The 12,465-nt window shown below is 47.1% G+C and overlaps 5 protein-coding genes and 1 non-coding gene across 6 annotated transcripts in view; 3 read left to right on the top strand and 3 right to left on the bottom strand.

Moving 5' to 3' along the window:
* Window positions 1-2,828: 2,828 nt before the first annotated feature.
* Window positions 2,829-4,869, top strand: MCYG_04376 (conserved hypothetical protein; the record flags this gene model as incomplete). The annotated part of the gene is made up of 5 exons (XM_002846593.1): window positions 2,829-2,970; window positions 3,040-3,116; window positions 3,199-4,114; window positions 4,179-4,393; window positions 4,420-4,869. The coding sequence occupies 5 exons, from the start codon at window positions 2,829-2,831 to the stop codon at window positions 4,867-4,869; spliced, it is 1,800 nt and encodes a 599-aa protein (XP_002846639.1).
* Window positions 4,870-5,301: 432 nt separating this feature from the next.
* MCYG_04375 (vesicular-fusion protein sec17) lies at window positions 5,302-6,483 on the bottom strand (the record flags this gene model as incomplete). The annotated part of the gene is made up of 5 exons (XM_002846592.1): window positions 5,302-5,568; window positions 5,616-5,790; window positions 5,856-6,162; window positions 6,261-6,384; window positions 6,463-6,483. The coding sequence occupies 5 exons, from the start codon at window positions 6,481-6,483 to the stop codon at window positions 5,302-5,304; spliced, it is 894 nt and encodes a 297-aa protein (XP_002846638.1).
* A 237-nt stretch (window positions 6,484-6,720) lies between these two features.
* MCYG_04374 (DUF726 domain-containing protein) lies at window positions 6,721-9,912 on the top strand (the record flags this gene model as incomplete). Its single annotated transcript, XM_002846591.1, has 3 exons — window positions 6,721-7,289; window positions 7,638-9,503; window positions 9,639-9,912. The coding sequence occupies 3 exons, from the start codon at window positions 6,754-6,756 to the stop codon at window positions 9,910-9,912; spliced, it is 2,676 nt and encodes an 891-aa protein (XP_002846637.1).
* Window positions 9,913-10,177: 265 nt separating this feature from the next.
* MCYG_10541 lies at window positions 10,178-10,259 on the top strand. Its single transcript has one exon. It is a non-coding gene; the product is annotated as a tRNA-Ile (tRNA).
* Window positions 10,260-10,519: 260 nt separating this feature from the next.
* Window positions 10,520-11,767, bottom strand: MCYG_04373 (hemolysin-III family protein; the record flags this gene model as incomplete). The annotated part of the gene is made up of 3 exons (XM_002846590.1): window positions 10,520-10,699; window positions 10,888-11,118; window positions 11,204-11,767. The coding sequence occupies 3 exons, from the start codon at window positions 11,765-11,767 to the stop codon at window positions 10,520-10,522; spliced, it is 975 nt and encodes a 324-aa protein (XP_002846636.1).
* Window positions 11,768-12,149: 382 nt separating this feature from the next.
* The window catches only part of MCYG_04372 (ribosome biogenesis protein TSR1), a gene marked incomplete at both ends in the record, with an annotated part of 2,941 nt that continues 2,625 nt past the window's right edge, over window positions 12,150-12,465 (bottom strand). The window contains one exon of the mRNA XM_002846589.1: window positions 12,150-12,301. Coding sequence (XP_002846635.1) covers window positions 12,150-12,301 — 152 coding nt within the window. The remainder of the gene's footprint in view (window positions 12,302-12,465) is intronic.

The raw sequence follows: 12,465 nt of genomic DNA, 5'->3' as shown, positions 1-12,465 counted from the left end.
AAGATGGGCATGTGCGCGGGAGGATCTCCTTGGTGCTGTCAGAGAATTTGGAGGCGGGTATGGAGAACATCCCCAGAGCCTCAGCTTGTAAGAGGTGACCGTGTGGCGATGGATTCTCAAGAATTTTTTCGTATAGCACAGGAAGAAGTGCTATATCATAACGATCAGGTGTTGTTATACCCCCATCATATCCAACAAAAAAAAACAGGTTTGAACTTTCCACGAATTTGACCATACCTCGATCGTGGTTGAGCTTGTTCCATCGATGCTTGCGACTTCTCACCAATTTTTCAACCTTGTTAGAGAATATCAAGTTTCAAAAGCAAAGGTTGTCTATATATCTGACGTAAGTTCCATCGACTGGGATTGATGATCTACAGAATCCCTGTTATATTACCACAACTATACGACCCAATCCCCTGATAATCTCGGTCGCGGCATGAGACAGGCTACGGATTCCCGACCGAAAATAGTGTGCTATTGATCATGGATATCATGTTATTGGAACGGGTATGTGGATCTCCACAACGCTTTTCTGGTTTGAATCCTCGACCAGGGTTTACAAAGCAAGGGGTTCCCTACCACTGACAACGAACGGTTCAACCCCTGGAGGACGCAGTTCGTGAACAGACCAACCACATGGGGACGATGTTAGATTTGAGACTTGTCACCGTCTTCTGGGAGAAGAAAGCGAAAAAACAGGAAACAAACACAAAATTCCCGGAAGAAGTTTGGAAGAAAACATGTAACCCCATTTACCAACAGCTGGGTCGACATCGAAGTCGCAACATGTTCTTGTAAAACAATCAACATCTTACGAAATTTGCAACCCCACCGTTGTGTTGGCCCGGTCGTTGGCCCTCCCGCTATTAGCTGCAAGCCAAGGGCCGACCCTGTTTATGGAACTGTTTTCCTTATATTTCTATACTAATCGTTCTCCTGGTGATTTTCGGCCGATTCTTCCACGAACAGACAGACAACCCTCAGGGTATCCCAAAAAAGATAGCCATTTAATCCGTATATTCCCTTTCGAGATCACCCGATAATCTCTTGGTATACGGATACATGAGCTCCGTGCCCCCCCCTCCCCCACGAGGCCTTGTCGCCTGCTGCGCAGAAATCCGGGGAATATGCCAGGTTACAAACATTCGGAGTCAGTACTTCCCGAACCTGTAACACAAGGGGCCAACGTCGGGCCCAAGGGGGTAAAAGCACTGACCTTTCTCTTGAAACGTCTGGCTTTCAAGTTCTCTCGACCGAGTTCAAATAGGAATCAACTGCTCTGAAAGGCAGGGCCGAGTTTTGGTTTTCTTACGTTTCCTTGAGAGGAGTTGGGCAGAGTAGGTGGTTTTGGGAGCCGAATCTTTTTGGCTCCCAAAGAGGAACCTGCATATAGTTTACTTTGCATACGGAGTCTCCGTCCATATGCAACATATGGACATGGGCAGCGGTGAGTTTTATTTTTAGAACCTCGGATATAGAAGCCCTGTTCAGAGGTTATGCAGGCTATGATATACGGTGTACAATTTGGGAGCATACATATGCACACATGGATTAATCTACAACGGACATGCATACCAACGGAGGATAGCCGATTCTATATTCGGAGTATGGATATGCAGAACGGGGAGGGATGTTCTGTTCAGTGTGGTATGATGGCTTTCAATGCGAGCCGGAAGCCATTGATTATGGTTACGTACCAAAAATTGATTTCATCTCCTTCCTTTTTGGCAAGCGAAAGGGAATCTCAAACAAACCATGCACCAATGTATTGATTGGAGTGAAAGCGGAAATGTAACTAGTCGCATTTCACCGCCATGGAGGTCACTGTCAGACGGCTCTGTCAAACTATTTCAAACAAGCCTTGCACCACTCCGCAGATCAGCCGGAGCTGAAATGGTTTCGCCTCACTGTTGCTCTCTCTCTGCCTTGACCCGCTGTAGCCGTCACAAATGCTCTATACATCGTCCAGCAAAGCCATGAGCTCGTTGTCTTGAAGGAGTCTCAACATCTGCACTCTTCCATCTCCCTTCTGATAGCTATCCTCTTGTCAGATTGTGCAAAGCGCTCTATCTCTGAACGCTTTGCACGTGGTATATGTTATGGAATCCTTTAACACCTACGGAGTACTTCTTCAGCACTCTCTCTGGCAAGTCGACAGCGTTTTTGTACGGTGTGTGCCTCGAGACAAAGGCGGATATCAAACCTCGTCCAGGCCCATCCGGGAATCCACAGTGATTCTTCTACCCGTTCGTTCATTTAACTATTTGATCGATCAATATTTATTCTGCGCCAAGGAATATGGGACAAACTAGTTAGCGGACAGCAACATAACTAACAGGAATAAGAAAAGGGCCTGTCTCATCGGAAACAAGAAAGGTTTTCTATGGCTTTTGAGCTGTAAATATTCGATTAATGCCATCTGCCTATCCCCTATCTAGCTTGGGAGGACCGGAAGATTCCTGCTCTCTGCATGTCTTCGGTGTACTTAGCCAGTGAATGAATCTAGCCTCGTTCTTTGAGGAAGAAAATTTTTGTGTGCGCCTGAATTTCCCGCTGGCTTACTTATAAAATTATAATAGCGCCTAAATTGGTTCAAACTCCTGCGAAAAGTCGGTTGTTGATAATGGTCAGTCAAAGAAGCAGTACTTTCCGCTTGGTCACTTCATTGTTTTCGCCGTTTGCTATTTTCTTGTCCTTCTGCTTTTTCGTGTCTTCGCCTACGGTTTGGGAGAGGCTACCACACGGCCAACGTACCTACTGAGTTGCTACGGAGAGAGAGAGAGCGAGAGCGAGAGAGAGAGAAGGTCGTATAATATTTCATCAGTATGCTAAGCAGACAACATCCTAAAAAGGCATTTACTTGCTTCTACTGGGTAAATGGAGGCTGTAGACACAGTGCCGACCAGTGCAAATTTGTCCATGAATTCACAGAGAGAGTGGCCAAACCCCCAAAACCTCCTCGATATGGTGAGAAGAGTCGTTCAATATACCCTTCAAGAGCCCGTTCCCACGATTTTTGCTTACTTTGGCTTGCAGCATGGAGAGACGATAGACCGGAGACGAAGAATCTTATAGACTTGCTGTCTAATGGAAGCGAGACCAGCGACTCAAAGGTACCTGAAAATTACATCAAAAGATATTTACGAATTCCATATACAAGAACATCTTCTTACACGGTGGGAAATGGTTGTTTAGGAGTTTGACTCGGTTGATGCCTCTGATCAGGCCGTTGAGAATGTTCGGCCTGCACAGATTGTTGTACGGGCTATAGAGGCCGGACATGGCTATGAGCTTGTCAAAGAGCTTCTCACAGATTACTCACAGTCGAGGGCTAAAGATATGATGTCACCAGATGAGAAATTAGACATCTTGATATCAGTCATTACATGTGATCGGACTGATCTGGTTGATCTAGTCATTGAACATGGAGCAGACCCAAATGGCATGGTGCTCAATTCTGAGATCTCGCTTCTCGGATCAGCTATATTAAACAAAAACTCTGCATCAGTCTCGATAGTCAACTCTCTTCTTGCCGCGGGTGCTGATCCCCATTCGATTCCAAAGTCACTGTGGGAAGATGGAATCTACACGTACCAAGACCCAACCGCCGAAGAGGATGATGAATCGATTGACTCCGGGTTAAAAGCCCTAAAGGATACCCTTGCAGAGAGTGTGAATGTGTCAATCAGACACAGTCTTCTCCAGGCTTCTCAGACATTGCCTCCCCTTCCGGCAAGCATCGAAATGTACCTGTTGCCATTCATCAAAAGAATAACTCGTGCTGAACATACCTTAATCGGACAGAGAACCGCGATCAAGTGGGTGAGAATGTTTTTGATTATGAAGTTCATGACAAGAATGAACTCTCCGTTGGTTATGGCTTTTGTTGGACCAGCGGGTCATGGAAAGTCGACCCTTGCCAAAGAACTGGGGACCTACATACTCTTCTCCGACCTGCGGAAAGTAGATGCCGCTAATGAGGAGGATGAGGAGCTTTCCAATGCTGCCAGCTTTACCAATGCACCCGGCGAACTGCAGATTGTCTATTTTGACCATGTTGACGCAGCGGAGTACCACCGGCTTCTCTCGTTTCTAGACGGAAACAGTACCTGTGAGTGTTTATACCAGAAATTGCTATCATGTTGGTTGAAATCCATGGCTAATAATGCATATAGACTACTATCTAAAAGAAGGGAACAAAGTGGTCATTGATAAATCCAATGTAGTCTGTATTATCGCAACTGCTATTGGTCATGACAAGGTCCTAGAATATCACGAACTTAACTCGAGAGCCCTTATGGCAGAGCTTGCGGATACGGTATCCTGGGAGTCCCGTTTACATCACGAATTGGAAAATTGTCTTGGAGGTGAAATGGAAAAAGGGATGGGGGTAAGACCACTCAATTGCTTTCCCAGTATCAGGCTGTTCAAGCACGTTCTAACCAGATATCTATCCAGACTTCTCTCGCTGGGCATGTTGGATGTTACATCCCATTCTTTCCATTCTCTAAGCCAGAAGCGGCAGTACTCGCGCATTCATATCTCCTAAAGGCCACCGACGGACTCGCCGAGTTCCATGATTCCTTACATCACGCTAAACACGGCAAGCCGGACTGTGTCACTTTCTGTCTGGATGCACAGGTCGAAGCTTGTGACAGTCTAGCAACGGCAAGCTATATTGTTAACCTCGGGGCTCGCTCTATCGAGCAGGGTGTGTTCAAGGCCGTTCAATCCCAGATGGTGCAGCAATACTTGAAATCCGACTTAGTAAATGATAATCGCAACGATGGTGAAGATGCGGCAGACCATGATGATAAGTATGTTACTATTACGGTGGGGGAGGATTTTTCTATTACTCTAGATTGAAAAAAAAAAAAATAGTGCGGTACATGGGTCTAGAATGTTAATTGAGTATGCAAGTAACTGGGGCAATATCTATGCATAATGCTAGGTAGTAATGTTTAGGACGTTTAATTCAAACTAGAAATAATTACGTATTTATTGCTTATGCATTGGGAGTGCCGGAAAAAATTGGTGAAGGCAAGGGACAACTTATTGGGAGCCGGGATAGTTACCTGCTGCTGACACCAGAGACATACGTACATATGTAGCTATCCCTTGCACTTTGATACCATATATATAGCACATTGAGAGTTAAAAAATAGACATATATCAGGGCGGTATTAATATTAAAGTAAGACCGCGTAAATTAGCCAGATGGGAAGCGAAATTTATGGACATGGAACATAAATTGATAAAGCGTAAAAAAGTTCAGAAGTGTAAATAAATATGCATCATTTAAGAAAAGTCCTCCCCTGTTTCCTCGATATTATTTTTTATCCGGAGGAATATAGCCGTTTTCCACTTGTCTAGTTTGCTCAGCTGGTCGTATTCGTAGAGTCTGTCTCCAAAGGCATCCGTGTCTCCCTGCTCAACTGCCTGAGCTAGGTCGGAAAGAAGCATAAACTCCCGCGTTCCCTGGAACGAGTTATCAAGCTCACAGTAGCTTTGGAGAGCACGGTTAGTTGCAACAAGGTCCTGGCATGGGAAGATCCAATTAGCTATCTATTTTGAATTGTTGACAGGGTAGGAAGGTGTATTAATATATATACCTTTGAAGCAAGGTGGCACATGATAGCTTTCATAAAGTATTCCTTTACAGACCACTTCATCAGGTTGTTGTTTATGGAGGATTTGGCCACTTTTTCAAAATTGGTTATCGCTTTCGCGTAATCGGCCTTTAGAGCTGCGAGGTCTGCAACCTTGAGGAAATGCTTGTTGGCCAGCCTAAATAATGTACGCGTTAGATAGTTAAGTCCACGCTCAACATGTATCAGAAAGGGGGTACACACGCTTCGGCATTATCACCCTCAAACCACTCAGCAGCCTTCTCGTATGCCGCAAGAGCTCTGGTTTCATCTCCGATTTCAACCTCGAACACCTCCGCAAGGTTCTGCTGGTGTGATGCGGCGCGCCTGAAGTTTCCAGTGGTAATATAGTGTTGTATGGCAGTCTGAAGCACTCTGGCAGCGTCCTCTGGGTCACTCTTCCTGTATACCTTGAAGGCTTCTGTCAGTGTGTTTGCAGCGTCTCCGGGCTCGTTCAAGTTCAGCGTGAAGATAGCAGCAGCCTTCTCGAATGCAGCTCCAGCCTCCTTGTCTATGTCATTCGAAGAAATCGTCAGTCGTCTCTACTCCCAGCTTCATTCCCATTGCCAGCCGTTTGTAATATATAGACAAATGCGGGGGGAGACAGACTCATCTTCTGTACCCTAAAGGAATTTGCGGCTTGTGTGTATAGATCTGCGGCATTCTCGAACTTTTCTGTCTTGTTTCCAAAGAAGCTGAAGCCTCCAGACGCACTCTGAAGAGCTTTATCTGCCTGGAAATGGAACTATTAGCAGTCTACCCAGCGTTGAGTCGCGGGGCAAAGATGGTTGCTTACTTTCTGCAGAAGCACCCGGGGATCCTGTTCAGACATTTCTTCGGTAGTCTGGTCTCTGTAGAGCTATGCAAGCTAGTACCAAGTCGCTCTGTGTAGATAAAAAAGCAGCTTCGCGGTGAAGTCGAGGCTTGTTGTATGAAGGCAGTGCAGGACGAAGTTAGAGAGTGACGTTTTTGGCCAAGCCTCGCGCTGGGCCTTTTGGCTTCGTTTTCAAGTCTTTGACTTTTCTTTTCATCTTCTTCCCATCTACATCCTTAGGATTGATCTCGCTATACTGACGGTGATTAATATATAACAAGTACGATGATGACACGTCTAAACCTTCGAGGAGCTTTGCTACGAGCCAATTGGCTTGTTAGGAGGCCAACATCCGGTCCAGCACACTATTCGACTGCGGCAGCTACGGACGTGAATGCGCTCCTCTCGAAGCCAACCTGGTCCGTCAAGTCTCTTCTGCCTGCTTCGCAACAAGAGAATGGCGCCGAGATCACGCCAAAACAACTGAGGCACCTGCTTCGACTCGCTGCCCTTCCACAACCATCGAGCCAGGCCGAAGAAGAGGACATGCTCAAGACATTGGCGTCACAAATACATTTTGTGAAAGAGATACAACAGGTCGATACTACGGGCGTATCCCCACTGCGCAGCATACGTGACGAAACCGCCGATGCTCAGAAGGAGAATACAATTGATGTTGCTCTGTTAAAGTCCGCTTTGGAACGGGAAGAATTCGTCGGACGGACCAAGCGCATTCGTCGTAAACCTGCCGAGAAACTAGATAAGCCAGACGGTGATACGTGGGATGGAGACGCCCTCAAGGCTGCCAGCAAGACCATGGGCCGGTATTTCGTCGTCCAGTCCGGCTCAAGCTAGTTTTTTCTCGTCTTCGTCTTCTTGTCTTCATAATTTTTTTTTATACATCAAACTTCCATCTATCACCACCACGTGACCTCACGTGCTACCGAAAATGCGGTTGCTGGCACAAACGGTGTCGCTTTCTCCGAGACATGCTGCGAGCACCTGCGAAGGCCCCTGGTCCCCTTGGCGAAGTTGTGAGGCTCAGGGGGAGGAAGAGAGATTCTTCGGGAGCGTTGCACGCCCTCTTTTACGAGCGATCTTCGTCTAAAACTACCACCAGAAGCTTCTTGGGATCTATATACATAGTAACTTTGTCTGATGGCGAGCTACAGATCAGGAACCGGCGGCCAGCCGACACTCCAGAATCGGAGAGATGGTTCTCAGGCTCCTTCACAAGATATTCGCGAGGTTCTGAGTGATTCGCAGTGTAATGACCTAGTTGACTTGGTCCTCAACGCCACAGACTCCATGGAAGCATTGCTATGTCCCCGTTCCGAGCCAGATATGAAGGAGAGTCTATCCCGTGCGAATACCTTTGATAGCGGGAAAGAAGAGGTTGACTTCCTAGGTGGCCAGACGGAACAACCACGGCGTCCAAGAAGGCCAGTGAGGTCAGCAACGACAGTTGCGGCGATAAAGACAGAGGCAGAGGCATCTCGGCATTTCAACTCGTGGAGAGATGCTGTTTTAGCTAGGTTGCGAGAGGCCCTCCAGGACAAAAAAGGGAGAGCACCGCTGCAGCCCAAACAAGCACAGCAGTCTTTAATTGATCTGGATGAAGACGGTCCCGGAGCACAAGAGAACCTGCTCCAAGAGTTACCAAATGAAACCAAGGATATAATTGTCAACTCCCTTCTTCTTATACTTCTAAGTTTAGAACACTATAATGCACATTCACGCGTGCTCTTGGTCAGGGTGGCCTTGCAACTTGGCCTACAGGCTGCCGATGTATCAGAGCATGAGATGAAGGTCGCACACGTATTATTGGATAGTGTGAAGGAAATGAATATGGCTGAAGAAGAACTCAAGCGTAAAGCTGAGAAAAGCAAGGCCAGTCGGAGGTGGAAGGTTGGCCTTGCATCTGTAGCTGGCGCGGCACTCATCGGGGTGACTGGTGGTTTAGCCGCACCATTGGTTGCTGCTGGTGTTGGGACCATACTAGGAGGTCTAGGCCTCGGTGCAACTGTTGCTGCTGGATACCTTGGTGCTGTTGCCGGCAGTTCCATCATCATTGGTGGATTGTTTGGCGCTTACGGCGCCAAAATGTCTGGCAGGATGATGGACCGCTACGCTAGGGAGGTTGAAGACTTTGCCTTTCTACCACTTGGTTCCACTCCAAAGCCTGCCACTGAGCCAACGGCTACGGAGCCTCCATCTTCTGATAATCGGCTAAGGGTAACGATTGGAATCAGTGGCTGGCTTACCGAAGGGAAGGACGTCATTGATCCGTGGCGAGTTCTCGGGCCTGATTCGGACGTTTTTGCACTTCGGTGGGAATTGCATGCACTTCTAAGACTTGGGAGTTCCATGACTACCTTCGTAAGGAACACAGCCTGGTCGTTTGCTGGAAGAACCGTGCTGAGCAAGACCGCCCTTGCGCCCGTTGTGGGAGCAGTGATGCTTCCCGTTACTATCTCGAGAATCTCATACATCATCGACAATCCATTTAATGTTGCCAAGGTCCGCGCAGACAAGGCCGGCCAAATCCTAGCAGACGCCATCATCAACAAAGCCCAAGGCGAGCGATCTGTCACTCTAGTAGGATACTCGCTCGGTGCCCGTGTGATCTTCTCTTGTCTCATTGCTCTTGCAAAAAGACGGGCTTTCGGACTCGTGGAATCCGTTATCCTGATCGGTTCTCCAACTCCCTCCACCACCTCCCATTGGCGACTAATGCGATCCGTGGTAAGCGGCAGGCTAGTCAACGTTTATTCCGAAAATGACGGAATTCTCCAGTTCCTTTACCGCGCAAATAGCATGCAACTTGACATCGCCGGTCTTGAAGCCATATCTGATGTTAGGGGAGTAGAAAACTACAACGTTACCGATATTGTCAGTGGCCATTTACAGTATCAGTTCTCGATTGGTAACATACTGCAACGAATCGGATTTGATCATCTGGATGAACGTGAGATACAAAGACAAGTCTACAAGCTTGAAGTGAATGAAGAAGAAATGAAACATCTTGAGGAGGAGAGGTTAGCCACAGCTAGAGCTGCCCAAAGGTCCAGTACAAGCTCAAAAAAGATTAGCGCCAACACAGATGCCACTTCTAATGATAGAGTGAACTCTAGCCCTGGTATCAGAACTAATACTGATGCTTTCTCTTCTAGCGCTGCTACCGTTGCTGCTACTGGTGCTGCTACTACCGCAGCTACTACGGCTGATGGTGCTGATAGTGACCGCGGTGAAGATACTGATGATGAGGCACCCGCTGGCATAATGATGGTTGATAATGATATCGAATTTGACGGCTCAACTGACCTGAATGAATGCCCATATCCTGATATTGAACCTGAGCAACTAGAACGGGACATTGAAGAGATGACCAGGGAGCGTCTTATGAACGCGAGAATGGGCGGTGTCCAGTGTGGGCATAATGACTGATTGTTCCACCTTCTAGCCATCCGCTATATACCATCTTACAATGGTAATGTTCTCACCCTTACGGTTGGCAAGTATGGGAATAGCAGTCATAAATCTCTAGGACCTTGGATTATTAATAATATATCTATTCGTGTTCATTTAAAAATTGTAATTTTCTACTTTATCGTCGTCTTAAGTCTTCATAGGGAGAGACTGGTGCTCATTTTACACATCCCACATCTGCGGCGGAGAAAACTGACTGCCCCAGTTCGCCACGACATGTCAAGGTCCCATAGCTCAGTTGGTTAGAGCGTCGTACTAATATTAAGTTAATGCGAAGGTCGAGAGTTCGACCCTCTCTGGGACCATAGGTTCCGATACCTTTTTGCCCTTTTTTCTCATTGTCCAAAATTTTTTTTTTTATATTGGAATCACAGAGACTCATTTTCCTATCTATGGGCTTCGGTAGGGATTGCACCGTCTTTCCTATTCGAGCTAGTTTAGCGAGAAAACTCAACCAACTAGCTACAGCATGAGAGTGTCAATACTTACTACATCCATTCAAGACCTCTGCTTTCAACTATGATTATTTTATTTTGCTTTTCCTCTCTCGATATGCTTTATCTTCTCACACAAGTAACGGTAATTTCCGCCGTACGCTTATCTCGGTGTGGTATTTATGATCAAAAGCGCTCCATATACCGATAACCTGGGAGATAGTGGCTAGCACGACCAATACGTGGAATATTTGATGCGAGCTGAACCAGATATCGAATTTACCCGGTCTCAATGATTCTGGGATGCGGGCCTGAATATCTCGAAAACGTCACGAGCCCCATGTCTCTGGGCTAGGGACTTGTCCGCCCGCTTCCCCCTCCACCCCACCCTACATGGATCGAATAGGAGGGGGAAACGAGGGAAATATCCCCATGACGTGAATCATATGTTAGAAAACAGTTTACATAATGCGAGTATGAAAAGGAAGGTGGTGCTTACCACATAGAAGATAACTCCGATGATGTGCAGCAGGCCTTCGAGGAGGTAGTATGGAAGACCAGAGTGTTCCATCATTTCCTCCAGGCCATATAGCATTATGGCATGCATCAGGGGGGCTACTGAAGACAACCCGGTGCAAATAAAGGTCCCCGCACGGAAAGTTCGGTATTCTTGGCCTTCGAACTTGGGGTGGAATAGTATCATGCATGTCAGGGCACTGAACACGAACGTCTTAAAGCGTCCCATATTAGCCAGGCCAGAATAATGCGTTAATATAAATGGGCCTTTGGTAGATTATAAAGAGAGAATGGCTTACAATCCCCCAATAAGTAGCCCACAAGGCCGTCTCCCTATAGAACACCACATAAGTACCAGAGATTATGTTACCAAAGATCAGTCCTGCGATTCCCATATAATCAGCACGCAGATATGCCTTGGAGACCCTCTCAGAATGACTCATAAACGTATGGAACAAAGTCGAGCAGCTCATACACGTCATAGCTGTCAGCAGGAAGAGCGCAAAGACCGCCTTATCGGCTTGTGGAGCGTCGGGGTAGAGAGTTTCAAAGTGCCGGTAAACAAAAATCTCTGCTGCGGCAAAGCCAATGGCTGGAATGAGATGCGTATAGATGTTGACGGTCTCATTGTGAAGGTAGAACCAGCTGTAGAAGCAACGAGCGGTGGAGTTGCATGGCACACGGTAACCTGTCAGGATATAATTGCTCTCTCCAAGCCAATGCGGCACTTCCTTGTTGGAGAGGGTGAGGGCGCCATGCGATTGAGTCTTCCTAGGTAGCAGAGGCGGAGTTTCGTCCAGGTCAACCCGCGAGGGATTTGCTGCGACGAACCCGCGTGAACGAAGGGCGGGTAACACTGTCATCCTCGGGTGGCCTCTCCTCTTAGAATCTTAGGCCAATTGGCGCAGATAAGGATAGCGCTAATGATATTAGTTGGAGAAAACCTGGGGGAGGGAGGCTCAATTTTCCAGGAACAAAAGGAATCGAACTGGAGACGAGCCTAGGAGGAAGATATCTCAGCATTCCCGGGGAAGAGAGTTATATATATCCAGCTCCGTAAACGAGATAGAGATGATATATATAAGAAAGACAAGGGTTCCGCCTTCCCGCATGCAAGGCGAGGCAAGAAAAAAGCAGGATATCGTAACGAAAGAAGCGGATAACATCGCATCCGTCGCAGGTTTATTGATGTTATCAGCCATAATATTTAAAGGTGCACCGCCCCTCGAGCTTGCGAGCGAAAAGTTATGGAAGGATTTGAAAAAGTCCCACTAGGCGCTGGCAAGGATAGCAGAGCTGCAGCGGAAACGCAGGGCTTTTAGCCCGTGGTTTGATGCCCGAAGCTTGTTGGTTGCAGCCCAGCGGCTTCAGGCCCGCCAGAGGCGCATCTTCTCGAGCTGGAGAGAGAGAGAGTTAGTTAGCTGTTGTTTTATCTTGATGATTTTGTCTGATGTTGAAGTTGATGAAGTTGAAATAGTGAGTGTCATGTGATGAGAGCCCAAAGATTGGACGAAAGAAGAGAGAGAGACGAAGCGAAGAGAGATATATGATATCGATCGAG

The sequence above is a fragment of the Microsporum canis genome, genomic scaffold (assembly GCF_000151145.1).
Source record: "Microsporum canis CBS 113480 supercont1.4 genomic scaffold, whole genome shotgun sequence".
NCBI classification, from domain to species: domain Eukaryota; kingdom Fungi; phylum Ascomycota; class Eurotiomycetes; order Onygenales; family Arthrodermataceae; genus Microsporum; species Microsporum canis.
Note: the sequence above shows the minus strand (reverse complement) of the source record. Positions and strands in the feature narration are given on the sequence as shown.